Source organism: Bos taurus, chromosome 17 (genome assembly GCF_002263795.3).
Source record: "Bos taurus isolate L1 Dominette 01449 registration number 42190680 breed Hereford chromosome 17, ARS-UCD2.0, whole genome shotgun sequence".
In the NCBI taxonomy this organism is placed as follows: domain Eukaryota; kingdom Metazoa; phylum Chordata; class Mammalia; order Artiodactyla; family Bovidae; genus Bos; species Bos taurus.
In genome coordinates, this window is record NC_037344.1 from 7728039 (window position 1) to 7755668 (window position 27630).

The window sequence follows — 27630 nt, forward strand, 5'->3', positions numbered from 1 at the left end:
AAATGTAAAGTGTCTATTTCCATTCATATTGTGAACCTATTTTGGGACAGGCTTCTATGAAATGTTATGCATTCTCACTATTAATTTTAATCAATAAAGTCATTGTAAACTCACTATCATGTACTAGAACTTTCAGAATCTACTGTATAAAATTTTAAGATAACAACCCAGTAACTAGATCTGGTCTTAGAAAATTAGAAACTAATTGTGTTTTTACAGAAGATATTGCTCCAGTGTTTATTATTCATTCTCAGCACTACACAAGCCAAACACTTCAAAATAAATTAAGTATGTTCGAGGGAAGAAATAAAGTGGAATAAAGTAACAAATCGAATGCTGGAAACTACAATGTTTAATACAATGTAAATCTAAACAACTACTGAAATTAGGAAAAAATACACTTTGGAAATCTCATGTTTCTTTTTAGAAATGATAATCTGATTGTGGTGAAACTCAATATTTGTATATCTGCTATTCATGCATTCTTGCTATCTGCTCAACTTTTTTTTTTAGCATATTAGGTTCCCTTGTATATTGTTACTATAATTTGGCCTGTATATTCCTGTATAATTTGTGTACATTTTTCAGAAATGCTGCTTAATTACCTCCAGTGTTCCCTATGAAACTCACATGGTCATTCCTATGAAAGTACATTTTTGAAACACATTTTCTATATTATACATAAATATTTCACTTTTTCACTTTCATGCATTGGAGAAGGAAATGGCAACCCACTCCAGTGTTCTTGCCTGGAGAATTGCAGGGGCAGAAGAGCCTGGTGGGCTGACGTCTATGGGGTCACACAGAGTCGGACACGACTGAAGCGACTTAGCAGTAGCAGTAGTATCAGACAGGAAAGAGTTTCCTAAAAGCATTAAATATCTTTTATTTTTACTTCTGTGATTTACCCACACTCATAATGACTCTACTGGTCAATAGATGTTTTTATTCTTAAATAGAGAATATTTCATGTAGCAGCCTTTTCAACATAAATTTTTCCCTCAGAAGTTCACATTTCCCTCTAGGTTGGTACAACTACCATGGAAAACTATGGAAGTTCCTCAGAAAACTACAAACAGATTATTATATGATCCAGCAATCCCACTCCCGGGCATATATCCAGAGAAAACTGATTCCAAAAGGTACATGCACCCCATGCTCACAGCAGCCGAGACACCCTCAAAGTCCACCAACAGAGGAGCTGGATAGAGATGTGCTACACATAGACAGGGGAGGATTACGGAGCCGCAAAAAGGAGGGAGCAACGCCATTTGCAGCAATATGGATGCAACTAGAGATCATCGTACTAAAGTGAAGTCAGAAAAATAAAGGCAAATACCGGATGATATCACTTCTTTTTGGAATCTAAAATACGGCACAAATGAACCTATGAAACAGAAACACGGACACAGAGAACAGGCTGCTGCTGCTGCTGCTAAGTCGCTCAGTCGTGTCCGACGCTGCGCGACCCCACAGACGGCTCCCCGCTCCCTGGGATTCTCCAGGCAAGAACACTGGAGTGGGTTGCCATTTCCTTCTCCAATGCAGGAAAGTGAAAAGTGAAAGCGAAGTCACTGAGTCGTGTCCAACTCTTAGCGACCCCATGGACCGCAGTCCACCAGGCTCCTCCATCCATGGGATTTTCCAGGCATGTGTACTGGAGTGGGGTGCCATCTCCTTTTCCGAGAGAAGAGACTCGTGGTTGCCAAGGGGAGGGGACTGGGGGAGGCATAGAGTGGGAGGTTGCGGCTAGCAGATGAAAGCTTTTATATACAGAATGGATAAACAAAAAGGCCCTACTGAATAGCACAGAGAACTATGTTCAATATCCTATGATTAAACCATAACAGAAGAGAATATTTAAAAAAGAATGTGTACACATATATATGTATAACGGAATCACTTTGCTAAACAACAGTAACACTATACTTCAAAAAGTTTATGATAGATTTCTCTACATCTCTTTTGAGATACTTGGGTAAAGAGACAAGGAAGCCACTTGCTTTATCATTTTTCATGATAAAGACCCACACGCACACACTCCTCACAAGTACAACTAGGAGAATCATTTCTAATGAGCTATGACATTCATATTGTTAACTAGGTAACTCCTGTGGTACAGAGAGGGTTTAAAAGCAAGCTAGAGTGTGTGGGGCTAGAAACATCCTACCTGCTTCCCGTCCAGCGTGCAGAGCCTCTTCACCACTCCCGAGTCCAGCTTAATGGCTTCGGTGATGTCTGTTAAGACCTGTTCGAAGGAGTGAGCAGTCTTCTTATTCAGGAGGATCCGCACAGCTTTTCTAGGCTTCACTCCACTTCGAATCACAGTCACTAATTTGGGCTTGATGAAATCTTTACTTTCCTTTACTTCGCTCTTCACTGAGGAGGGAGGGGCCGAGCGGGTGGCCCCACCCTTGATATTCACGGACCAGTTCGGATTAACGTTTTTGGTGTAGTCCACTTTGCGAAATGGTTCATTTGACGCGCACACATAACTCTCACCTAAAAAGAAAAAAAATCAGGTTTATCAATGGAATTATTCCCACCGTAGAAGCATTTTCTATGAAGCACAAATGCTGTAAGTCCATTGAGTGACTCTTCAACTTAGCAGATTCAGCGTTCTCCCCACAGCCCTTTCTTTTTAATAGCATCTTGTGTGATGCTATTCATAATGTGTGCGGAGTGAAACGTACTGGACAAAGAAACTAAAGATCTGAGTTTCTTTCTGGTCACATGTCACCCTGCATAGAGCGGCTTGTGAGACCTTACTTCCCTGATCAGGGATCAAACCCACGCCCTCAGCAGTGAAAGTGCAGAGTCCTAACCACTGGACCACCAGGGAATTTCCTGCTCTTTGCTTCTCAGCATGCTTGTCTCTAAAGGGAAGTTGTTGAACCAGGTGAATTCTAAGGTACTCCTTGCTTACAAAAGTCCATTAACTAATTTTTAATGTCTCATTCTGGAAGAAATAACGGTATCACAAGATAATATATTCACATAAAGAAGTAAAACTGTTTTCCTCCTCTTTCCAATTATGTATTTCAGCCCTCCAAGAAAAATTTCTACAAAATTTGCAGAGCTGACTAAATTATATTCAGTTATATGATCATTTACTCAATTAACGAAACTACAAAAATGAAGCTAGAGTTTTGTCAGCTCAAAGAAATATTCCACAGGAATTTTTTTTCTTAATGGCAGAACGAATTTAAAATAATTAGTTTAAATAGATACCCTTTTCAATGTCTACTTAAATGAAGGATTATTAGTTAAAATGATGTGTTCATTATTCATGTAGCCTTTGGCTTAATTTTTAGCAAGTAAACATAACAACTGTATAATTTTTCAATTGGTTAAACTGATCCAAATGTTCATTAATTTCAAGTTCCAAAATTATATATTGAAAAAAAATCACAATATTTCTCTCAGGAAACTCAGAAGTCACCCAATTCTTTTAGTCCCAACTTTCTGGTATAAAAGTAAAAGGATTACATGTTAAGATTTTCTCTAAAGTATCTTCTAATTCAAAAAGAATTAACTTTTTTCACATATGTAATATAATGGTCTCATTTTAAATAGATGATACAAGCCTTAAATGCTAAAAGCAAAATAACCAAAATAGTAGAGGGGAATTCTTGAGGAAAACATATTAATGCAAATATTATTTTTAACTAGTATCAGAATGTTTTGAAGTCTTAATTAATGGAGAACACAAAGATTCCCAAAGGTATGTGAACAATTCAGAAACAGATGAGACACAAATGTATCTGAAAAGAGGAGCAGCGTCTTCTGTTTAAAGGGCCACTGCCCACGAAAAGTTAGGGAACCAGCCTCAGGCTTCAATGTTACTTCTTCACCAATACTCTGAAATCCAGCCCAACCATCACCATTTAGAGATTTTCCATCTCTGTAGGTTTATCTTTTTTCTCAATGTGGGAAAATGGCATGTAATTCAAAAGTAAGTGTAAACTTAGTAAAACGAAACTATATATCACATACAAGTATTCATGAGCTAAAATAAATCATTACAATCCTGCTTTAATTTTATATAGAAAACCATTCTCACATTGAAAAACTTACTATTTTTATCTATGATAAAGTTTAATTGTATGTTTGATCCAAAATATTAAGTTGGAAGATAAAAGAAGGAATCTCAGCAAGAAAAAGGGATTGTTCTTTTTTAAGGCCAAAGAAATCAGCTAGTGGAGAGTCTTTCGAAACATAAAGAGAAATGGCAATGGCAAAACAAGCGCTAATTTAGTACGTCAGACTACCCTGATCAAACTAGCCCCTGCAAAGCTGATATGTCAACCAGGAAAGCTGCCTTTTACATTTTCCTTTTGCCTCTTTACACGAGTTCAGAATGCCAGAATGAAAACAGGTAAAGAAAGCCTGTCTCTCAATTTTGTGTGTGGTTACTGATAAATTTTTACTTCCTTCCTCTCTGTTCCTTTCTTCATAATGTTTCTGTTAAAAACTTGTGGACCAGTTCTATAATGAATATGTAAAGTGCTGAACCTGGCCTGATGAAAGCCCGCTGAACAGAGCCTCATCCTGTTCTGCACCCATGGCAGACACGACCGTTCATAGAGCACCCTTCTGTTTAGCCCAGACGCCCTCCTCATCGTTCACACGGGTACCCGCTCACATGACAGCTGCCCCCATGGCAGCAAACCCAGCTTGGCATCCTTGGCACTCAGCATTTCAGCACAAAGTTTCAAGGCGTGATTTTGAGGTCAGCCCTGAGTTTCTGTATTCTGGACACAGAAATCCCTATATACAGATGTCACACCTTGACAAAGTAGCCACTGAGATGCCTCAACCAGCCGCCCCTGGTTCCCCTCCATCAAACAATCTCCTGACTACAGTTCTGTCATTTACACAGATCTGCCTACAGGGAGAGAATATGTGGACAAAAGCACTTAAAAATTTTGGTTCCTAAGGCAGTGATAGTTCCTGCTATTAAACAATAAAACCTTATTCTTCTTTAGACACCAGGCAACTACAAGATTGAATAGAAGCAATCAGTCTTCCAACAACCAGATTTATGCTTCTGTAGGGATTTCTGTTTAAAATTTGTTACCCCCCCTGCCAATGTGTCACTTCTTCCTTTTTCCCCATCCTGGTGAGGAACAGCACTTCCTATTCAATCCTCAGCCAGAGACTTAGGCATCATCCCTCACCCTTACGGTTTTCCCTACAAACTATATTCTGATATCAAGCTCCATCTGCTTTATCTTCTAAGTGTTTCTCTCTTAAAAAAAGCTTTTGGACTTCCCTGGTGTTCCAGTGGTTAAGAATCTGCCCTGCAATGCAAGGGACACTGGTTCAATCCCTAGTCCAGGAAGATCCCATACGCCACACGGCAACCAAGTCTGTGCACCACAGCTACTGAGCCAGCACTCTGGAGCCCAAGGGCTGCAACTGCTGAGCCCACTGCCTTAGAGCCCATGCTCTGCAACAGGGGGAGCCACCGCAATGAGAAGCTGTGCATCACAGCTAGAGAGCAGCCCCCGCTCCTCGCAACTAGAGAAAGCCTGTGCACAGCAACCAAGACTCCTCACAACCAAAATAAATAAATACCAAGAAAAGGAGTTTATTGGAGCATCACTGCTGTACAATGTCGTATTAACCTTCTAAATACTAAAAACATCCCTCCTCACCACCTACTTCCCCCCTGGGTCAGTGGAAGAATCTTCTGTTTCCTACACATTCTCCAGAGAGAAAACAAGTTTTCCAAACGGCAGTGCATTTTATGCTAATGACACAGCTGAAAAAGTATATCCTCAAGTAATGAACCCTGGTATATGGATAAAATGCTACATTGTGAGAGAATTGTTTTTCCTTTTAAATCACATATTAATTAAGAAAGTAGTAACGTAATATTACCCAAATAAAATGTAATAAGCACATGCTCAATTATCATCCCTGGTAGCTCAGACAGTAAAGAGTCTACCCGCAATGTGTGAGACACAGGTTCAATCCCTGGGTTGGGAGGATCTCCTGGAGAAGGAACTGGCACCCCACTCTAGTACTCTTGCCTGGAGAATCCCCATGGACAGAGGAGCCTGGCGGGCGGCAGTCCACAGGGCCGCAAACAGCTGGACACGACTGAGCGACTTTAGTTTCACTTTCATATTCCAGAGAAGAGGCGTTAAGGATTTATGCCATAAGTTTATTCACAAACATATTTAGGATGCTGAGTTCAAGGGTTTGATCCTTTTAAGAGATTCCACCTCTTAATATGCTCCTCTTCCACCTCTTAATATGCTCCTCCTCTGTCTCATTGATTATTTTTTAAGTGGTTGATGTCTTACTATTAAGAAAGGTACAGCAATCCAAACCCAAAGATTTGGAAGGCTTCTCTTCCGCCTCTTAATATGCTCCTCCTCTGTCTCATTGATCATTTTTTAAGTGGTTGATATCTTACTATTAAGAAAGGTACAGCAATCCAAACCCAAAGAACCAAGTCATCATAGCTAGAAACCTCCACTTGCTTTCCACTGAAAGTGGTATATTCTTCCGTGGACCGTCTTCATAGTGGCTCCTATGGGCCACAGAGGATGTGAACTCTGGATGCTCTGTCCCCGCACAGCGCTGCTGGAAGCTCTGCGAAAGATGCAGAGACTGAAGGTGGAAGAAACGGCGGCTGCAAACCGGGCGCTTCTTTCCTCGCGACCTTGTTCCCCTAACTTGTCAGAGAATCTTTTAAACTTTTACCAAGACACATTACACACTCACCAAAACAAGGAATAAACATCTCTTTTAAAATGAAGGTTATAAACGTGTTATGTATATACCTAAATATCATACATGGATATATCAAAAATAAAGCCATCCCCGAGGATGGTCAGAATTGGTCTGACAGTCACAGCTGGATCTCAGGGTCTGGTCTGAGATGGTCCAACCTGTGTTCCTCTGTGGATATCACTTCACAGAATATCTGTATCAAATGAAGCCACTCCGAGGTGACAGAGTGACACAAACAGGTCACTCGGTGACTGCCACTTCTTCACCAACTGTAGCTTTTCCCTCAGTCGTCTGCCCTCACTATAACATTTAGTAAGACACTGAGTCACAGAATTGCCCTTCTTCTGACAACACCCAATACAGAATGAGTCCCTGCTTCCCTAGAACCTCCCTGAAATCATGCACCCAAAGCCCACTTTCCATGGCAGCTGTCATGCCCCCTCCTGAGTTGCCCTAAGGCGTTCTGTGGGGTCCACTCCTGCCTGCTGCCGTGAGTGGGAAACTCAGCTCAGCTCTGGGTATGCTCCTGGTGGTTGTTAGCTGGAGAGAACTGAGATACATACGCACACTCAGACATATTTACAATCTGTCTCTAACAACAGTTCTTGGACCATAACACACTGGTGGGAAATCATGTGACAAATGATGATCACAAGAATACTATATAGAAGAGGATTTGTATACAGAGAACAAACCAGTGGTCATCAGAGGGGAGAGGAGTTGGGAAAGGGGCAAAATAGATGAAGAGGATTAACAGTTACAAACTACCAGTTAGAAAGTCAGTCACAGGACTGTGAGATGCACCACAAGGAATAAAGCCAACGTTTTACGATAATATTGTATGGTGTGTAATCTGCAAAAGTATTCAATCACTAAGCCATATGCCTGAAACTAATACTGTTAGTTGACTATACCTCAATGAACCTTTCTTTTTAAGGATTCGTTTTCTGTGTAGTAGGATGGGTAGAAACAGGAGGTGGTTTACACAACACCCTAACTGTTTTCAAGCACAGTGCAGAACAGAAAGATTTCCAAATTCTACCTCTCTCTGGAGGCGTGGCTGCGGCTTCTTACCACTGACATCTGTTCAGAGATGCTCCCTATAACTTCACGCTGAGCAGGATGACAGACCGACCGTCACCAGCTGTGTAATGTAACCTGGGTACCTGTTAACTACTAACTTTCATCCTTAATCAAATGAACCGCCTCCTCTTTAAAAGGCAAGAAGCTAGGAATTTTCCAAACTCTTCCTCTCCGAACACCTCCATCTCTTACAGACATACTTCAGTTCAGTTCAATTCAGTTGCTCAGGCATGTCCGACTCTTTGGGACCCCATGAATCGCAGCACGCCAGGCCTCCCTGTCCATCACCAACTCCCGGAGTTCACCCAAACTCACGTTCATCGAGTTGGTGATGCCATCCAGCCATCTCATCCTCTGTTGTCCCCTTTTCCTCCTGCCCTCAATCCTTCCCAGCATCAGTCTTTTCCAATGAGTCTGTGCTAATTCTCTCGCCTCCTTTCCCGTCTTGGTGACAAGGGCACTCTCCTCCCATTCAATATTACGGCCCTTGCCCAACATTTGGATCCTTCCTGCCCCTCATGCTGAGGTTTCAGGTCAGGCACATTCTTCTTTGTTTACACAGGATTATACACAAGTGTCTCCGACCTTACCACACACAAATCCTCCCCCCTTCATTCCCTGTCCCCCTCTACCTGATGCGCTTTGGGTTCCATTCACTCCCTGGTAGCTCAGACAGTAAAGAATCTGCCTGCAATGCAGGAGACCTGGGTTCGATCCCTGGGTTGGAAAGATCCCCTGGAGAAGGGCATGGAAACCCACTCCAGTATTCTGGCCTGGAGAATCCCATGGACAGAGGAGCCTGGTGGGCTGCACACATGGGGTCACACACAGTTGGGCACGACTGAGCAACCAACACACACAGTGCCCAGCTAGACAGTCCTCATCTGCCTCCCCCACTTCCTCACCCACACTTTGCTCGTAAGCCCCTGCAGCAGCACCTCTGCTTCCTGCACCCCCCTGGCTGACATGCCCTAACCCCAAGCATTTCTCTCCTGCCACAAGCACAGCACATATTGTAGGGTCACTTGATGTCTTCTGAAGGCAAAAAAGCAAAATGGCTGTTTGAGGAGGTCTTACATATAGCTGTGAAAGGAAGAGAAGTGAAAAGCAAAGGAGAAAAGAAAAGATATAAGCATCTGAATGCAGAGTTCCAAGAATAGCAAGCAGAGATAAGAAAGCCTTCCTCATCGATCAGTGCAAAGAAATAGAGGAAAATAACAGAATGGGAAAAACTAGAAATCTCTTCAAGAAAATTAGAGATACCAAGGGAACATTTGCAAAGATGGGCTCCATAAAGGACAGAAATAGTATGGACCTAACAGAAGCAGAAGATATTAAGAAGAGGTGGCAAGAATACACAGAAGAACTGTACAAAAAAGATCTTCACGACCAAGATAATCACAATGGTGTGATCACTCACCTAGAGCCAGACATCCTGGAATGTGAAATCAAGTGGGCCTTAGAAAGCATCACTACGAACAAAGCTAGTGGAGGTGATGGAATTCCAGTTGAGCTATCCCAAATTCTGAAAGATGATGCTGTGAAAGTGCTGCACTCAATATGCCAGCAAATCTTGAAAACTCAGCAGTGGCCACAGGACTGGAAAAGGTCAGTTTTCATTCCAATCCCAAAGAAAGGCAATGCCAAAGAATGCTCAAACTACCGCACAATTGCACCCATCTCACACGCTGGTAATATAATGCTCAAAATTCTCCAAGCCAGGCTTCAGCAATATGTGAACCGTGAACTTCCAGATGTTCAAGCTGGTTTTAGAAAAGGCAGAGGAACCAGAGATCAGATTGCCAACATCCGCTGGATCATGGAAAAAGCAAGAGAGTTCCAGAAAAACATCTATTTCTGCTTTATTGACTATGCCAAAGCCTTTGACTGTGTAGATCACAATAAACTGTGGAAAATTCTGAAAGAGATGGGAATACCAGACCACCTCACCTGCCTCTTGAGAAATTTGTATGCAGGTCAGGAAGCAACAGTTAGAACTGGACATGGAACAACAGACTGGTTCCAAATAGGAAAAGGAGTACGTCAAGGCTGTATATTGTCATCCTGCTTATTTACCTTATATGCAGAGTACATCATGAGAAACGCTGGGCTGGAAGAAAGAAGCACAAGCTGGAATCAAGATTGCCAGGAGAAATATCCATAACCTCAGACATGCAGACGACACCACCCTTATGGCAGAAAGTGAAGAGGAACTAAAAAGCCTCTTGATGAAAGTGAAAGTGGAGAGTGAAAAAGCTGGCTTAAAACTCAATATTCAGAAAACTAAGATCATGGCATCCAGTCCCATCAATTCATGGGAAATAGATGGGGAAACAGTGGAAACAGTGTCAGACTTTACTTTTCTGGGCTCCAAAATCACTGCAGATGGTGACTGCAGCCATGAAATTGAAAGACGCTTACTCCTTGGAAGACAAGTTATGACCAACCTAGATAGCATATTGAAAAGCAGAGACATTAGTTTGCCAACAAAGGTTCGTCTAGTCCAGGCTATGGTTTTTCCTGTGGTCATGTATGGATGTGAGAGTTGGACTGTGAAGAAGGCTGAGCACAGAAGAATTGATGCTTTTGAACTGTGGTGTTGGAGAAGACTCTTGAGAGTCCCTTGGACTGCAAGGAGATCCAACCAGTCCATTCTGAAGGAGATCAGCCCTGGGATTTCTTTGGAAGGAATGATGCTAAAGCTGAAACTCCAGTACTTTGGCCACCTCATGCAAAGAGTTGCCTCATTGGAAAAGACTCTGATGCTGGGAGGGATTGGGGGCAGGAGGAGAAGGGGACAACAGAGGATGAGATGGCTGGATGGCATCACCGACTCGATGGACGTGAGTTTGAGTGAACTCCGGGAGTTGGTGATGGACAGGGAGGCCTGGCGTGCTGCGATTCATGGGGTCCCAAAGAGTCGGACACGACTGAGCGACTGAACTGAACTGACTGATGCAGTGATGAAATGAACAAACGAGCTACATACAACAATTTGGATGAATTTTACAAATAGTGAGCAAAAGATGAAAAAAGAATAGAATGCAATAGGATTTTATTTCTTTAAACTCAAAACAAATAAAATTGAACTATACTGATTAGCGATGCCCTCATCTGCGGTAGAAGCACAAAGAGAAGCAGGCGTCGGACTACTGTGACTAGGAAGGGACTAGGAAGGGACACAGCGAGCGCCTCTCGGATGCCGGCACCATCCTGCTGCTTTTCTCTCCGTACCATGCGTCTTGCAGGGTCTTAGTTTCCTAACGAGGGACTGAACCAGGGCCCTGGCGGTGCAAGCACTAGCCAGCCAGAGGACTCCCACTACTCTATTTCTTGATAGGAGTCACAAAGGTGTTCACTTCGTAATAACTCACTGGGCTATACATGTACGTTTTATGAATTTTCTATAGATAAGTTTCAAAATTTTTTAAATTATGTCACTCTTCGGTGTATTTACTGTATCTGGAGTCTACAGTGTGCCCACCTCTCATGATCATTTGTTCTTTATCTGTCTCTTCTGCTGGTCCTCAGGGGAGAATTTCTTTTGTGTGTGATGGTTTTATTGTAGAACCCAGACACCCAGGCCTCACCACAGTTCTTCTGAACCAGAAACACTGGAACGTGTGACCAGAGTATGTGAGAAAGGCTTCTTAATTTCACAGTTGACTTCAAACACAATCTGGTTACAAGCCACTGCCCAGACCAGAAGCTCCCTGAAACAGCGGCACCCGCCTCTTCACATTCCCCACACCTAGCCCAGCACCTGGTACATAGGAGGCGCCCAAAACACGTTTGTCAAAGTCATGATGAAGACGCGTATTTCCAGAGCAAACCTGCACACCTCACGGTTTGGATCTGCATTGCTCCTGGGTTAAACATTTGCATAGTGTAGGTGCTGATATGGAATGACCATGAAAGGCCCGGGCCAGGCTCCTAATGGACATCACGTGTGGTCCGAGACACTCTCAGGTCACGAAAGCCCCTCAGAGGGCAACCTACGGCGCAGAGGAAGACAAGCAGGCTGGGAGGGCTGCCTAGTACCTACCGAAATGTTTTCATTTCAGACCGTGACACGTTTTCACTCCAATAAATTTAAGTCAAAGTGTTAGTTGCTCAGAAATGTCTGACTCTCCACAACCCTATGGACCACAGCCCACTAGGCTCCTCTGTCCATGGGATTCTCCAGGCAAGAATATTGCAGGGGTTGCCATTTCCTTCTCCAGGTGATCTTCCCAACACAGGGATGGAACCTGGGTCTCCTGCATTGCAGTCAGATTCTTCATCGTTGGAACCATCAAGGAGGCCCCCAATAAATGTGTCTTTCAATCAATGAAATGTGTGCATACGTGTTTTTGTGTGAATTATACATGAAATATATTTTAAAAGCTAAATTACAGTAACTCCTCAACATTTAAAATGTCACTTACTGTTTTCTGTTGCTTAGTTGCTAAGTCGGGTCTGACTCCTTTGCAACCCCGTGGACTGTGGCCGACCAGGCTCCTCTGTCCAAGAGATTTCCCAGGCAAGAATACTGGAGTGGGTTGCCAGTTCCTTCTCCAGGGGATCTTCCCGATCCAGGGATCAAACCCATGTCTCCTGCATTGGCAAGAAGATTCTTTACCACTGAGCCACTTACTGTTACAAATTGTAAACAGCTAAATGCAAATTCACAGTTGGAAGTTCCACAACACTACGGTTTTTAGCCCTACCAGTTACTATGAAAGTCTCCTACCCACCTCTGTTAAAATATTTACATTAACTGTCTAACAACATTAATTAGCTATATTTACAAACTATTTGACATTCGTGGCAGAAACTCAGGTACACAAAACTTGGACACTGAGACTATACCTAACTCTGGGAGAAGCAAGCAATGAACTTCATGATGAAAAAGAAAACTTGTTTACAAGTCTAAAGTGCAAGGATTCATCAAGCTTAAAGAAAACCTCCCCCCTCCCCGCCCCCCCCACACAGATTTAAAAATGGTAACAAAGAAGAGGAAAGAAAAGAAAAACTATGGCTGACACTTTAGGTCCAATATCACCAAAAAAATCTTAGAAACCTAAATTCTTTCCCAACTTCCAAACTTGAGGGAAAAAAAATTACATAAAGGAATGTAACCAAGAAAAATAAACTTGGGTATGTAGCATCTATAAGATGATTTGATGTCCTTAATCAAGTACAACATTTGTGAGACTGTCCTGGGGGTGGGTAATAAAGTAAGTGCTGTGCTTAGCTGCTCAGTCGTGGCTTACTCTTTGCGACCCTCGAGGCTCCTCCGTCCATATGGATTCTCCAGGCAAGAATACTAGAGTGGGTTGCCATGCCCTCCTCAGAAATAACGTGAGTATCTCCATCTAAACCACACCAAAGATAAGTTCCCACACCCAGCTGGTTAAGAAAAATACAGAGTAAGGAAAAGTAAGACTGACTTGCTACCCTGTCACGGCAAACAGCTTAATTGGGTTTTCTACCGAAACCATATAACGTTCAGAATTTAAACTTATGTGAACCGGAAAAGTGACACAAAACTCACGGCTCTCACCCGGATGCCGGACCATTGCGGCTACCTTCACAAAATGAATAAGAGGCTTTCCCGCAGGGCAGGGCTGAGGGCACAGAATGAGGTCCTTCACCGCCAAGACCAGTGCACCTCAGCACATCTGAAGGCAGACGGCCGCAGACAACCTCCCAGAGTGACATCCGGGGGCACGGCCTGTGTACCCTCCACCGCAGAAGGGGCGGAAAAGCCACGCCGAACATCAGAATATCTAGGAGGAAGCAGGTCCAACTCCACGTTTCACCATGGAAATCTGGGAGAAGTTAACATAAGACCAAAGAAATCATGTAAAAGTAAAAACAAAAATGCTTCTCACAAACCAAAAAGCCTTAAAGCTGGGGAAACAAAAAATAAGCCTAATCTCTACAAACAGTCAGACATAACTTGGCAACTCAACAACAACAATGTCCCGGTAGGATGGAACCCACAGATCAAATCCATTATCTGTCTTCTTGCTCCTCAAACCTGAGCCAACCATACCCCACAATCCACAAGCATCCATCAGGGCAATTTTAATTCTGTACCTATTTATCTTGGCCGAGCTACACAGCTTACTTGATCTCAATTCACTGACCAGGGACTGGCAGTAAAAGCCCAGAACCCTAACCACTAGGCAAGCAGGGAACTCCCAGTTCTGCACTTAATTTGACGGTAAGACTTAAAATTCCTACACCGTCCTATCTGGGACAACTGAATGTCTATTTCTAAAGCAAGCACAGTCAGGCTACTCTGTGCAAACAGCCTCCACACTTCTGGCCTCAAGTTGTGCAATTCTGCTGGGAGGTAAAGAGGAGGAAGAGGACTTACTCTACGTACAAAGCATGTGCACAGAGAGTTAAGGCCAGAGGACATAGTTTTACCCTGTGAGAATGAAGGTTCATTAGTGGCGAAAAACGGACTCATCACAAGGCATTCTGAAACTCAGCACACCAAGCCTGATCAGTGTTCAGCACCATGAACAATTTAGTTTAAGCAAATAGTATCTGGAGCTTTATGTCGCTATTTTGCATTTTTATTGGTTATACAGTTTTGTTGGTTTTTAGGTTATCAATGTGTTTGTCTAGTTGTACTGGTGTCTAAGACCTATATGCACAGGTATATCTACCTTAATAAATATTTAAGTGACAGTGTGTTTAAAATAACTAAGGCAGTGCTGGGTTTCTGCAACTTGGCTGCTAGGTGTTACACTGGTTTTCGATTTTAATTATCCCAACACTGCCAGAAGCTTGAGAAATGCTGCAGTTTTAAGGATACTGAGAAAGAGATCTTCAAACCAAAATGTGCCCATCTAGGGGACCTCCCTGGAGTCGTAGTGGTTAAAAATCCACGTTCCAACGCAGAGGACATGGGTTCGATCCCTGGTTAGGGAATTAAGATCCAACATGCCGTGGGATAGCTGAGCTCGTGTACCACAACTACTGAGTCCCTGTGTCACAGCTAAATAGAAGTCTGCATGCCACAACTAGGAGCCATGCAGTCAGAACAGAAACAGAAACAATCCTGCCCGTCTAACAGTATCTGTAAGTAACCGGGACCTAATGGACACAGGGTCAGTCCTTCAATTGGCTCCTCATCTGAATAGAGGTAAACCATCCTCGACAGTTTCCCCAGCCCACCCTTAAATTTCACTACTCATCTTAGAGGAAGACTTGGCTCCAATTTTAAGCAACAGATTGATAGTGAGAACAGCTCAAAAAAAATTCAGTCAAGTGGTTAAAAGATAAAGAAACCAGATGTTTGTCAAAAAAAAAAAAAAAAATAGTGGGTTACATTTAGGGGATGGGCAGAAAGGGGAAACGGTAGAGGAAAGCATGACCTCTGTCATAAGACGTGTGAAGCGCTGCCATGCAGTCCCATCTGAAGTCTTATGGCTCCAAAGGGTGGCTCCAGAATCTCAGGGGTAAGTTACAAAGACACATTTTTGCTTGAGATGCTGAGGAGCACTCCCATTAAAAAAGAGCCACAGCATGCTAGAACTCTGCTAAGTGTTTCATATACAAGGTTTATGTGAAACTTTCTAGCTGTTGGCCTTAATCACTAAACTAAGAAGAAATGCATTTACACCAGGCTATTTCTCAAGTTGTTTCATTCGCCAAAGCTTGATGAAGAATATAACCAGTAGTAAGTTTCTGTAACTCCCTTTTTCTTTTCCTGATTCCTTAACAGATGAGATAAAAATACTGTTAAGTAAAGACACAGAGATAATGAGCAAGGATACTGGGGAAGAGACGATCCAACACTGTTCTTCAGAAACAATTACACTGTTTTTACACAAAAATTAACAAGGGCATCCCCCGTGGCTCAGTGGTAAAGAATCTACCTGCAATGCCAGAGACACCAGTTCAATCCCAGCATCAGGAAAATCCCCTGGAGAAGGAAATGGCAACCCACTCTAGTATTCTTGCCTGGGAAATCCCATGGACAGAGGAGTCTGGCAGGCTACAGTTCATGGGGTTAAAAAAGAATCAAACACAACTCCATGACTCAGTTCAGTTCAGTTGCTCAGTAGTGTCTGACTCTTTGCAGCCCCATGGACTGCAGCACACCAGGCTTCTCTGTCCATCACCAATTCCTGGAGTTGACTCAAACTCATGTCCATTGAGTCGGTGATGCCATCCAACCATCTCACCCTCTGTCATCCCCTTCTCCTCCCACCTTCAATCTTTCCCAGCATCAGGGTCTTTTCCAGTGAGTCAACTCTTTGCATCAGGTTACCAAAGTATTGGGAGTTTCAGCTTCAACATCAGTCCTTCCAATGAATATTCAGGACTAATCTCCTTTAGGATGGACTGGCTGGATCTCCTTGCAGTCCAAGGGGACTCTCAAGAGTCTTCTCCAACTCTGTAGTGTTCAAAAGCATAAATTCTTCAGTGCTCAGCTTTCTTTATAGTCCAACTCTCACATCCATAAATGACTACTGGAAAAACCAGTCTTGACTAGATGGACCTTTGTTGACAAAGTGATGTCTCTGCTTTTTAATATGCTGTCTAGGTTGGTCATAACTTTCCTTCCAAGGAGTAAGGGTCTTTTAATTTCATGGATGCAATCACCATCTGCAGTGATTTTGGAGCCCAGAAAAAGAAAGTCTGTCACTGTTTCCACTGTTTCCCCATCTATTTCCCATGAACTGATGGGATGAGATGTCACGACCTTAGTTTTCTGAATGTTAAGCTTTAAGCCAACCTTTTCACTCTCCTCTTTCACTTTCATCAAGAGGCTCTTTAGTTCGTCTTCACTTTCTGTCATTCGGGTGATAATCATCTGCATATCTGAGGTTATTGATATTTCTCCCGGCAACCTTGATTCCAGCTTGTGCTTCATCCAGCCCAGTGTTTCTCACGATGTACTCTGCATAGAAGTTAAATAAGCAGGGTGACAATATACAGCTTTGACGTACTCCTTTCCCAATTTGGAACCAGTCTGTTGTTCCATGTCCAGTTCTAATTGTTGCTTCCTGACCCGCATATAGATTTCTCAAGAAGCAGGCCAGGTGGTGTGGTATTCCCATCTCTTTCAGAATTTTCCATAGTTTGTGGTGATCCACACTGTCAAAGGCAAGCAGAAGTAGATATTTTTCTGGAACTCTCTTGCTTTTTTGATAATCCAGTGGATGTTGGCAATATGATTTCTGGTTCCTCTGCCTTTTCTAAAACCAGCTTGATCATCTGGAAGTTCACAGTTCACGTACTGTTGAAGCCTGGCTTGGAGAATTTTGAGCATTACTTTACTAGTGTGTGAGAGGAGTGCAATTGTATGGTAGTTTGAGCATTCTTTGGCATTGCCTTTCTTTGGGACTGGAATGAACACTGACCTTTTCCAGTCCTGTGGCCGCTGCTGAGTTTTCCAAATTTGCTGGCATATTGAGTGCGGCACTTTCACAGCATCATTTTTTAGGATTCGAAATAGCTCAACTGGAATTCCACCTCCTCCTCACTTTGTTCGTAGTGATGCTTCCTAAGGCCCACTTGACTTTGCATTCCAGGATATTTGACTCTAGGTAAGTGATCACACCATCGTGACTATCTGAATTGTGAAGATCTTTTTTGTACAGTTCTTCTGTGTATTCTTGCCACCTCTTCTTAATATCTTCTGCTTCTGTTAGGTCCATATAATTTCTGTCCTTTATTGTACCCATCATTGCATGAAAAGTTCCCTTGGTATCTCTAATTTTCTTGAAGGGATCTCTGGTCTTCCCCATTCTATTGTTTTCCTCTATTTATTTGCACTGATCACTGAGGAAGGCTTTCTTATCTCTCCTTGCTATTCTTTGGAATTCTGCATTCAAACGGGTATATCTTTCCTTTTCTCCTTTGCTTTTCACTTCTCTTCTTATCACAGCTATTTGTAAGGCCTCCCCAGACAGCCATTTTGCTTTTTTTGCATTTCTTTTTCCTGGGGATGGTCTTGATCCCTGTATCCTGTACAATGTCATGAACCTCCATCCATAGTTCTTCAGGCACTCTATCAGATCTAATCCCTTGAATCTATTTCTCACTTCCACTGTATAATCGTAAGGGATTCGATTTAGATCATACCTGAATGGTCTAGTGGTTTTCCTTACTTTCTTCAATTTACGTCTGAATTAGGCAATAGGAGTTCATGATCTGAGCCACAGTCAGCCCTCAGTCTTGTTTTTGCTGACTGTATCGAGTTTCTCCATCTTTGGCTGCAAAGAATATTATCAATCTGGTTTTGGTGTTGACCACCCAGTGATGTCCATGTGTAGATCTTCTCTCGTGTTGTTGGAAGAGGGTGTTTGCTATGACCAGTGCGTTCTCTTGGCAAAACTCTATTAGCCTTTGCCTTGCTTCATTCTGTACGCTAAGGTGAAATCTGCGTGTTACTCCAGATGTTTCTTGACTTCCTACTTTTGCATTCCAGTCCCCTATAACGAAAAGGACATCTTTTTTGGGTGTTAGTTCTAGAAGGTCTTGTACGTCTTCACAGAACTGTTCAACTTCAGCTTCTTCAGCGTTACTGGTTGGGGCACAGACCTGGATTACTGATGTTGATATTGATAGTGATATTGATACTGATACACTGATACTGAGAGTGATATTGAATGGTTTGCCTCGGAAACGAACAGAGATCATTCTGTTGTTTTTGAGATTGCATCCAAGTACTGCATTTCGGACCTTTTGTTGACTATGAGGGCTTCTCCATTTCTTCTAAGGGATTCTTGCCCACAGTAGTTGATATAATGGTCATCTGAGTGAAATTCTCCTATTCCAGTCCATTTTAGTTCACTGATTTCTAGAACGTCGATGTTCACTCTTGCCATCTCCTTGTTGACCACTTCCAATTTGCCTTGATTCATGGACCTAACATTCCAGGTTTCTATGCAATAGTGGATGTGATTGGTCATAGAAGCAAAGTCCGATGCTGTAAAGAGCAACTCAGTGACTAAACAACAAAAAATTAACAAAGTAATCTGAAATTTGTAAAACATATACAGTGAAGGAAGAAACAATCAATGAGAATTTTAAAGCTTCTATTGTGATATATTTTGGTTGCTAGTGATTGTGATTTAACCAATGCATAAACAAAAAACATAGTAGGTCACAACTGTAGATTATTTCTGTTGAGATGTTAGTAAATGTTATCATCAAAAGTACCAAAGTTGATCTCACAAATCATTATTTCCCCATTCCTTCAGTCTCAAAGGTAGTAGCTTCTGACAGATTACAATATGCCCAGTCTAATGGTTTAGGCTGCAGGAGATATAGCAAACAGGATGAAATAGCCTGAATTAGAATGGAAATTACTGCGTGTTCTAATGAATAAAAGAATGAAAAGCATTAGTTAGTTGCTCGGTCATGTCCGACTCTTTGCAACCCCATGAACTGTAACCCACTAGGCTCCTCTGCCCATGGACTTCTCCAAGCAAGAATACTGGAGTAGGTTGTCATTTCCTTCTCTAGGGGATCTTCCTGACCCAGGGATTGAACCCGGGTCTCCTGCGTTGCAGGCAGATTCTTTACCATCTGAGCTACCAGGGAAGTCCCAACACATAGAATTTTAAAACTATAGTACAATGCACATCATATCTAAACTATATATGAAATAAATCCTCTAAATACAATGCTTAAAATAAGAATATGAAAAGATGAACAAAACTAAGTCTTTGTTATGTCAGAGAACTAACTCAAAGCAGATGCTGAAAATAGTAGGGGGCTTAGAATAGTCCTGGGATTTAACACACACATTCAAAATAAAGGTATAAGAATTTGAGTATGAAAGATTTCCAGAGAGAAAAATCAAGTCAGGCATCTCAGACACTAGTGAAATTGATAAGTTGTTAACATATAAATATACCGCATCCTTTTTCCTTGAATAAAATCTTTTTTCAAAACTGAGACAAGAGACAAGGAATATTTGCCAGTGACATGAACTAAGTCCACCTCTGCAAATCTAGCCAACTGTTCAGCCGGTTGTCTTAACTAAGAAAGATTTTCTAAACACCAATACCCACTTATTCCCACCTATCAAAATTATCTTCTATATGGCACAAAGGTAAAATAAAAAAAAATCATGTGCCAGAAGTATTTATTGATAGAACAAAGGAATGAACAAGATGACTATGGTCCCATCCCCCAAAGGTTTGTAATTTCCTCTTTCCTAGGAACATTCTGTGGAGAAGAACCTCATAGAGGTTACTGGAGATTCTAAGAACTCCATCTGAACCTGGGTAACCACATTCAAACACAAAACCTGGCCAATTTTTAAAGAGAGACATGAAGGCAGACAGATCATTTCTTTTTCCCACTTCCGGAAACATTTCTCAAGATCACTGAACTTTAAGCAGGAAGACTTCTTAGCAATCTTAACCTTCCTCATTTTGCAGATGAGGATGCTGAAGCCAAGCAAGGCACCCTGCAGAATTTGAATGCACAGACCTTACTGTGCAGGTGTACAGGTCAATATAGGGTTCATTTTCAGAACTATACACAAAACATCCTAAAACTGTCTTTACATCTATAGTGACTGATAAATTACTGCACCCTCTCTCTTTTTTTTTTCTCCAAATACAAATAACTAGCGGATCTGGCTGCAGCAGTGATACAGCTCTAGATTGCTGACGCCTAACCTATGTAACGGAGAAGGCAACGGCACCCCACTCCAGTACTCTTGCCTGGAAAATCCCATGGATGGAGGAGCCTGGAAGGCTGCCGTCTATGGGGTCGCACAGAGTCGGACACGACTGAAGCGACTTAGCAGTAGCAGCAGCAACCTATGTAAACTTCAGGGGTCAGAAGGGACCCCATCTCACAGGTGGTAGAGCACAGCAGTTAAAGAATTCAGATGTTCAAAGGCCAAGGAGGAAGAACCCAGGTTCCAGCCCACCTCTTCTGACTGGTGCGAGGGGAGAATTTCTCTGTCCTCTGATTTCAACCTCCCTAGCTGCAAAATGGGGAAGACAATGCAGCCATATGCCATGTGCATAACAAGGGTGAAATAAAAACACAGATTATCTCACACAATACCTGCATCTCACACAAGGACTGCAGGTAAAACATCTAAAAAATCGTAGCTATCTTAAGAAAAGGATCCCTCGTCCTTAGGGTAATGGTTTACTTCATCAACAGAAGAGAGAAAAAACAGAAGTGCTAGGAGCAGAGGCTGGTAGGGATGAGAAGCAGAGACCTAGCCAGGCAGTACGGATGCTCAGAAACTCCCTGGCCTCTCTATGATGAAGAAAGCAGTGTGACAATCACTGCTCAAGGATTCTAGTTCCCTTTACTTTATATCACAGGACCATAGAAACATCCATTTCCATAGTTTAAAACCTCATGAAATAGTGATCTTCTCTTAACTACCAGCGTATCACTATGTCAGAACCTCATCTCACAAATGTTCTCCAAAGTATTTCTTTTCATCTTAGAATCCATTCTAGAATTCTTTATGCTTCAAATGAAAATTTCTCTTCCCTTTGCCCCTGGAAAGAGCTTCCTATGCAGCTGCATTATAGCAGACCTGAGTTCCCCTGTTTTGAGGAAATGAGATGAAGAAAAAAAATCAGATTTATAGAAGCAAGTACTGCAGAAGAGTACAATTGTCTTCACCATTATGAGTCAGCAGGGCATCTCTGATTCATCGGAAATACAATCCAATTTTCCAAAACACACATTGTCACAAATATACAGGAACAACCTTATTCAAACTTAATTCATAGTTTGAATTCTCTCTTGACAATCCAGAGACTTAGAGGCCAAGTCATTTTCTGGGCTATTTATTGCAGTGGCTTCTCTTGGCACATGGGCTCAGTTGGTCCGGCGCAGCATGTGGGATCTTCCTGGACCAGGGAGGGAACCCGTGTCTCCCGAACTGGCAGGTGGATTCTTTATCACTGAGCCACAGTTGAAGCCCTCTCTAGAACATGAGCACGGTGAGGGAAAAAACTGTACCCCCAACACCTTGAAAAACAACTATTCTCTCAATCAACACCACTTTGAGACCAATGACCCTGAGATGTGGGAAGAGTTCACAGAAAGATGATATTTGAAGAGGGTATGGAAGGAGATAGGAGTCTCCCAGGTAGCGAAGGTTTTGCAGAGTGAAGATCCAATGTTAACTATTATGTCCAGTCATCAGACTAGCTGTATATAAATGTGCCCTGCTTTTCACCATGTGCAAATATCTTACAGGGGATTCTCAGGTAGCTCAGTGGTAAAGAATGTGCCTGCCAATGCAGGAGATGCAAGAGATGCAGGTTTGATCTCTGGGTTGGGATAGCCTCTGGCAACATTCCAGTATTCTTGCCTGGGAAATCCCACGGTCAGAGGACCCTGGAGGGCTACAGTTCATGGAGTCACAGAGTGGGACATGACTGAGCAGGCAGGCACACACACAAATATCTTGAACTCGTGGTTTTATGTTGCTTTCACTGTACCAAGTTCCAAGAGCTCAGGTTCTATTATTAGTATAAAAGTCCACCTCTCAAGGGAGATAAAACCTATAATGTAAGTTCTTATAGGAGACTCATTTTTACTCAAAAGTAACTGTCACTATATTTTGATCCAACACCTTCAAGGAGATTGAATAACCAAAGAGACTAAATAACCAGAGATTCAATAAAGTAGGCACAGTAGGAAAACCTCAGAAGTTTCAAATGCTTGATTTCTTTTAGAACTTAATTTTTCTCAAATTGAAGCTAATTCAAGCTAATTTAAGACAGCTTAATGGAAGAGGCTTATTCATTGTTGACTGAGGGGGAAAAGGTATAAATGATATAAAGTGACACATTACTTTGTAATGAAAGAGGCAGACATAGGCAGCAACTATTTAGGCTCCTTGCAAACCATTTATCGGAGCCACATACCCACTCCTTGTAGTGTAGGCATTTGCTCCCTTGTCAATTCTTTGGAAGATAGTTTCTCGGTAAGGGAAGGCACCCCAGACCATCACACAATAAATAACCACTTAGGCAGGGGAAGGGTATATATTTTAGACCAGATGAGATCTAACTTAGGGGATCTGCCAACCTTTCATTCTACAGGACACTGAGGCCGTGAATGGAGGTGAATTTTTTTCAAATCCACAGTCATCAGAACCTAGGGACATCAACTTGGTCATGCATTCTTTCCACTGTCCTTGGGCATCTGTCTTTGGAACATCAAAACAATTACATCTCAAGCTCTGAAAAAGAGAACGCTCAAGAAACAACACTGAGACCAAGAGTTCTGAGAACCTAGGAAAGTGTAAGCCAGACATCCTCAGTTATTTATCAGAGCTGTGACACGGTTGGCTGGCTCATGGCTTCAGACGGTTCAACCTGTGTTTCCCAATACTGACTGCTATGACTCAGTCCTTTGAGAGAAGGTCTCTATCCAGTTACATGGACTAAATAGGATTATAGGGATGCACAGCACCAACTCGTTGAAATTAATCCAGCAAGGGGAGTTAAACCATTAGGCTGGGCTTCCCTGATAGGTTAGTTGGTAAAGAATCTGCCTGCAATGCAGGAGACCCTAGTTCAATTCCTGGGTTGGGAAGATCTGCTGGAGAAGGGATAGGCTACCCACTCCAGTATTCTTGGGCTTCCCTTGTGGCTCAGCTGGTAAAGAATCTGCCCACAATGCAGGAGACCTGGGTTTGATCCCTGGGTTGGGAAGATCCCTTGGAGAAGGAAAAGGCTACCCATTCCAGTATTCTGGCCTAGACAATTCCCTGGACTGTATAGTCCATGGGGTCGCAAAGAGTCGGACACGACTGAGTGACTTTCACTTTCAAGGTGCCTGCTGGTCAGTGCAGTGCAGGAGGACCAGCCTACACCTGAACAGGTTTTAGTCTCCAGAGGCTCTCAAGGGCAGAAGAAAAAATCTGGGCCATGCAAATTTCTTTTGTCATGAGTTCAGTGAGCTTGAGGCTCTGAATAAGCATTCATGCCCAGCTATCTTGAGTCATCATTTTCTATTCTTCACAGCAAATATTTTAGAAAAAAACATTTTAGGAAAAACAGTATCTCCTAAACTACAAATTTCATAGAAGAGGCAGAGGAGAGAATAGCTAAACATAATGGTGTAAAAACATACTATCAGAAAATCTTTATTAAAAATGATGAACTAAGATGAAATAGTCAATTTTGACGACATGGGTGATACTGATGCAAGTAACTTCACAGACAGCTCATTAGTCCTGCTGCATGATAAAGCTGAACATTTGAGTACACAATTTTAACTAAATGTTGAAACTATTTACTGAATGGCTGGTATTAAGCATCGATGGGTCTTTCTTAAAAACTGCCTTGAAACAGTGTAGTCCACTCACTTTGTGGGAAATCCAAGACTCAAAGATCTATTGTCAAAGAGAATGCCACTATGACGAAAGAAGTGCTTAAATTTTCATTTGCAGTGATTTTACTACACTTAAATATATATAATTTTATTACATTTGAAACAGTGGGCAATTGGCTAAACTAGGGAAACAGTTCTGTTGCAAATATCTGTGTTCTATCACTTTTCATATTGTGGTGTAATTTGGACTCCGTATACTTAGGGTTCCTTCTCCTACAGAAATCAGTGAATGAACGATTAGAGGGATATTTATCAACCTTCAGTTTATAGTTTGAGAACGAGACTCAGGGGACCGTGTCCCACCAGAGCAAAGATAAACTGTACACGATCTGTGTTCTCAATTAACATGCACAATGGAAACGCTGACCATCCCGCCTGGGTGACACTCACCTTAGGGTTACATTCATTTCATACAGCTAACACTGTTAAGACTATTTCAGAGAAGGACACTAAGACTACTGTCGCTTCTCAGACCACACTGGGCAGTTTCCCAAGGGCGTGTGAGAATGAACATTTAAGCAAAAGGCATTGCCTCCATCCTTCCATGGGGCCACTAGCCGCCTTGGGTCAATCAGAAAATTTGTTACTCAGTTTTGAAGTATCTAGGCAAATGTTACTTTTAAGTTTGCAACAGGATAAAGCAATAAAACCCTTTTAACCATGTATCTTCATTCTAATACTCTGCTGGTTGTCATCACCTCAGGTAGCCTTTAAAACCAAAACACTCAAATGTGCAGGAGAATTTGTGAAGTCACACACACACATACACACACACAGAGAAAAGACAACGTAGTTTTGGCTGAGTCCTCATCTAGCCTAGGGCAGGGAAAACTTTCCGTAATAGTGAGTAAACAGAAAAACCCGACCACTTTAAGGACTCCACAGTGTGGCTACATCTGTTTATTAAACTCAACCCAGTGCTCTCTGACAACCTAGAGGGGTGGGATGGGGTGGAAGATAGGAGGGAGGTTCAAAAGGGAGGGGACACATGTATACTTGTGGTTGACTGATGTTGATGTATGGCAGAAACCACCACAATATTGTAAAGCAATTATCCTCCAATAAAAATTTTAAAAAGTGAATTGCAGGTGAACGGACATATACCGCATGTCCTGTATAACAAGGCGTGTTGCTTAAGTTTCCCCATGCATAAAAAGGACATAATGCCTTCAGAGCATAACAACATGATAAGTTACTATAAGAAAAATAGCTGGCTTCAAGTTCAGTTTCCTTCTCCTTCCAAGCCAATATAGGGATGACTACCAGAGCAGTATGTGCCATTTGCATTAAGATGCGTGAGGGGCTTTCCCTGGAGGTCTGTTTAAGATTTTTCACTTCTTGCAGGGGGTGTGGGTTCGATTCCTGGTCTGGGAACTAAGATCCCACATGCCGCAGAGCACAGCCAAAAATCTAAAAAAAAAAAAATTATAAAACGATGCATGAGAGCAGGCTGTATATAAACACAGTCAGCACATACTTGGGTTCTGAACTTTATGGGTCCTGTTTCATTCTGGATATAGGTTCTTAACTACTAGTAATGATTTCTCTCCGTGAAGGGAAAGAAGCCTAAATACTGCAGGAATTCAAGGATGCCCCAACATAAGGCCAAGCAGTCTTAAGTCCAGCATGGTTGACATTCTAGGCCTAATCTATAACAGGCCTCAATTGCTGACTCTGTGGCCTCTATCTCCCTAACTAGGAGAGATTAACCCTGAAGCACCTCATTACCAATCAATCGTGGAAAACCCTTATCACAGCCCTTCTTAACCTCAGTAGCACATTCAGATCAACTAAGAAGCTTTTAAAACTCCAGATGGTCAGACCACACCCCAAACCAATTTACATCCAAATACCTGGGAAGGGGGCCCAGGCACCCTTACTTCTTCAAGTTCCCAGTGATCCAAGATGCAACCAAGGTTGAGAACCATAGTTCTCACCTCTCCTGACCTCAGGGAACTTCTGCTGCAAAGCACATCAGGAAAGGCAACCTAGAGTGTCTCACAAACACAGCTTCTGAGCAGACCCACTACAACAGGGTCCTGAAAGCTGAAACACCACAGATGCCAGTACTGAGCTCCACACAGAGGGATGGACAGACAGCTTACGAGCTAGAGGGTTACCCAGATCCTCACGGGAGAGCCACTTGCACAATGATGGAACACTTCAAAAGAGCAAATATCAAACCTAAGTTCACCCATCTTGACAGATGTCACAAAGCCCCGTCAGAATTTCTCACTTTTTTTTTTAACACTTATCTCTTAGGAAGGCCCGAGTGTCTGTGAAAGCACGTCCCACACACAGAGCCTGTGGAACAGCAGAGAGAACCACACAATCCCCGCGGCCGCCTAGAATCACCGCCGCCTCCGCCCCGCCGCAGGCTGCCCGGCGGGTGCACCTGTCGCCCGCGGGGCCGCACCTGCCGCTCCGGGCCCTCCCCGCCTACCTTCCAGCAGCTCGTCCAGGCTGGTGACCTTCCGGCTGCCGTCGATGGTGTAGATGGTGCGGACGCCCTGGGGCAGGTTCACGTTGTCCGACAGGGAGCGGGTGAGCTCCATGAGCAGCGCGTCGAAGGACCGGAAGCGGTCGCTGGAGATGGCAAACACCAGGCCCTTGAAGTAGCGGTCCCCATTCCGGTAGAAGCGCGCCTTCTTGGCCTTCTTCTCCGAGCTCAGGGCCTGCAGCGTCCGCGTGCGGTAGAAGCTGCAGTGGGCGCTGTGCGCCGGGCTGGGGATGAGCCCGTTCCCTTTGGGGCCCGAGCTGCTGCTGCCCCCGGAGGAGCTGGGCGCCCCTCTCCGCGACCCCGGCCGCGGCCTTTTGTCCCGTTCCTCAAAGTGTTCCAGCTCGATACTCCTGGTGCTGGCCATCGCGGCTGCTCCGGGGGGCGCCCGGCCAAGCGCGTCCCAGCCGGAGGCTGCAGGTAGCCCGGGGTCAAGGCGAGAACCGGCTCGGGAACGTCGGGCTGCGAGAGAGCCTTAGCGCGCCGAGACACCTGGCCCGGACATCCCGCCCTCTCCGCGCAGGTGGAGCCGCGGAGGCCCGCGCCCCCTAAAAGTGGCCGCAGCGCCGAGCTGCCCGGCTCATTGTCCGGCGCGCTTCGCTCGGTCCCTCCCCGCGCCCGGGAGCCCCACGCCCCCCCTCCACCCGGTCACGCCTCACCACTCCCGCCCCGGAGTCCGCCGGCCGCCGTCAAGTTGGGCCGCCCGAGGCTCGCCCCCGGCCCGCGGGCGCACACAAAGCTCCTCCGCCCGCAGCTCCCGGGAGCCCGGGGGAAGGGAGGGAGGGGCGGCGAGCGTGGGAGAGGCGCCGCGGGGGCGTCGGCCCGGCCCGAGGCCCGGGATGCAGCGCCGCCGCCGCCGCCTCGCTCGCCTCCAGGCCCCGCCCGAGAGCACCGCGCGGAGGCTCGTCCCGCGCAGAGTCCGGCCCTAGCGGGAAACAGCGCAGCCCGCC

The 27630-nt window shown here is 43.7% G+C and overlaps 1 protein-coding gene across 7 annotated transcripts in view; it reads right to left on the reverse strand.

The window, feature by feature from the left end:
* DCLK2 (doublecortin like kinase 2) overlaps nt 1–27398 on the reverse strand; it is a 188842-nt gene extending 161444 nt beyond the window's left edge. For all 7 annotated transcript variants that reach the window (XR_003029975.2, XM_024977551.2, XM_024977550.2 and 4 more), the window contains exons 1-2: nt 26627–27398; nt 2171–2502 (exon numbers count right to left, since the gene is read on the reverse strand). Coding sequence is in view for 6 of the 7 variants with exons in the window: in XM_024977551.2 (XP_024833319.1) it covers nt 2171–2502; nt 26627–27047 (753 nt within the window). In the remaining variant the exon portion in view is untranslated. The remainder of the gene's footprint in view (nt 1–2170; nt 2503–26626) is intronic.
* Between the last annotated feature and the right edge of the window lie 232 nt (nt 27399–27630).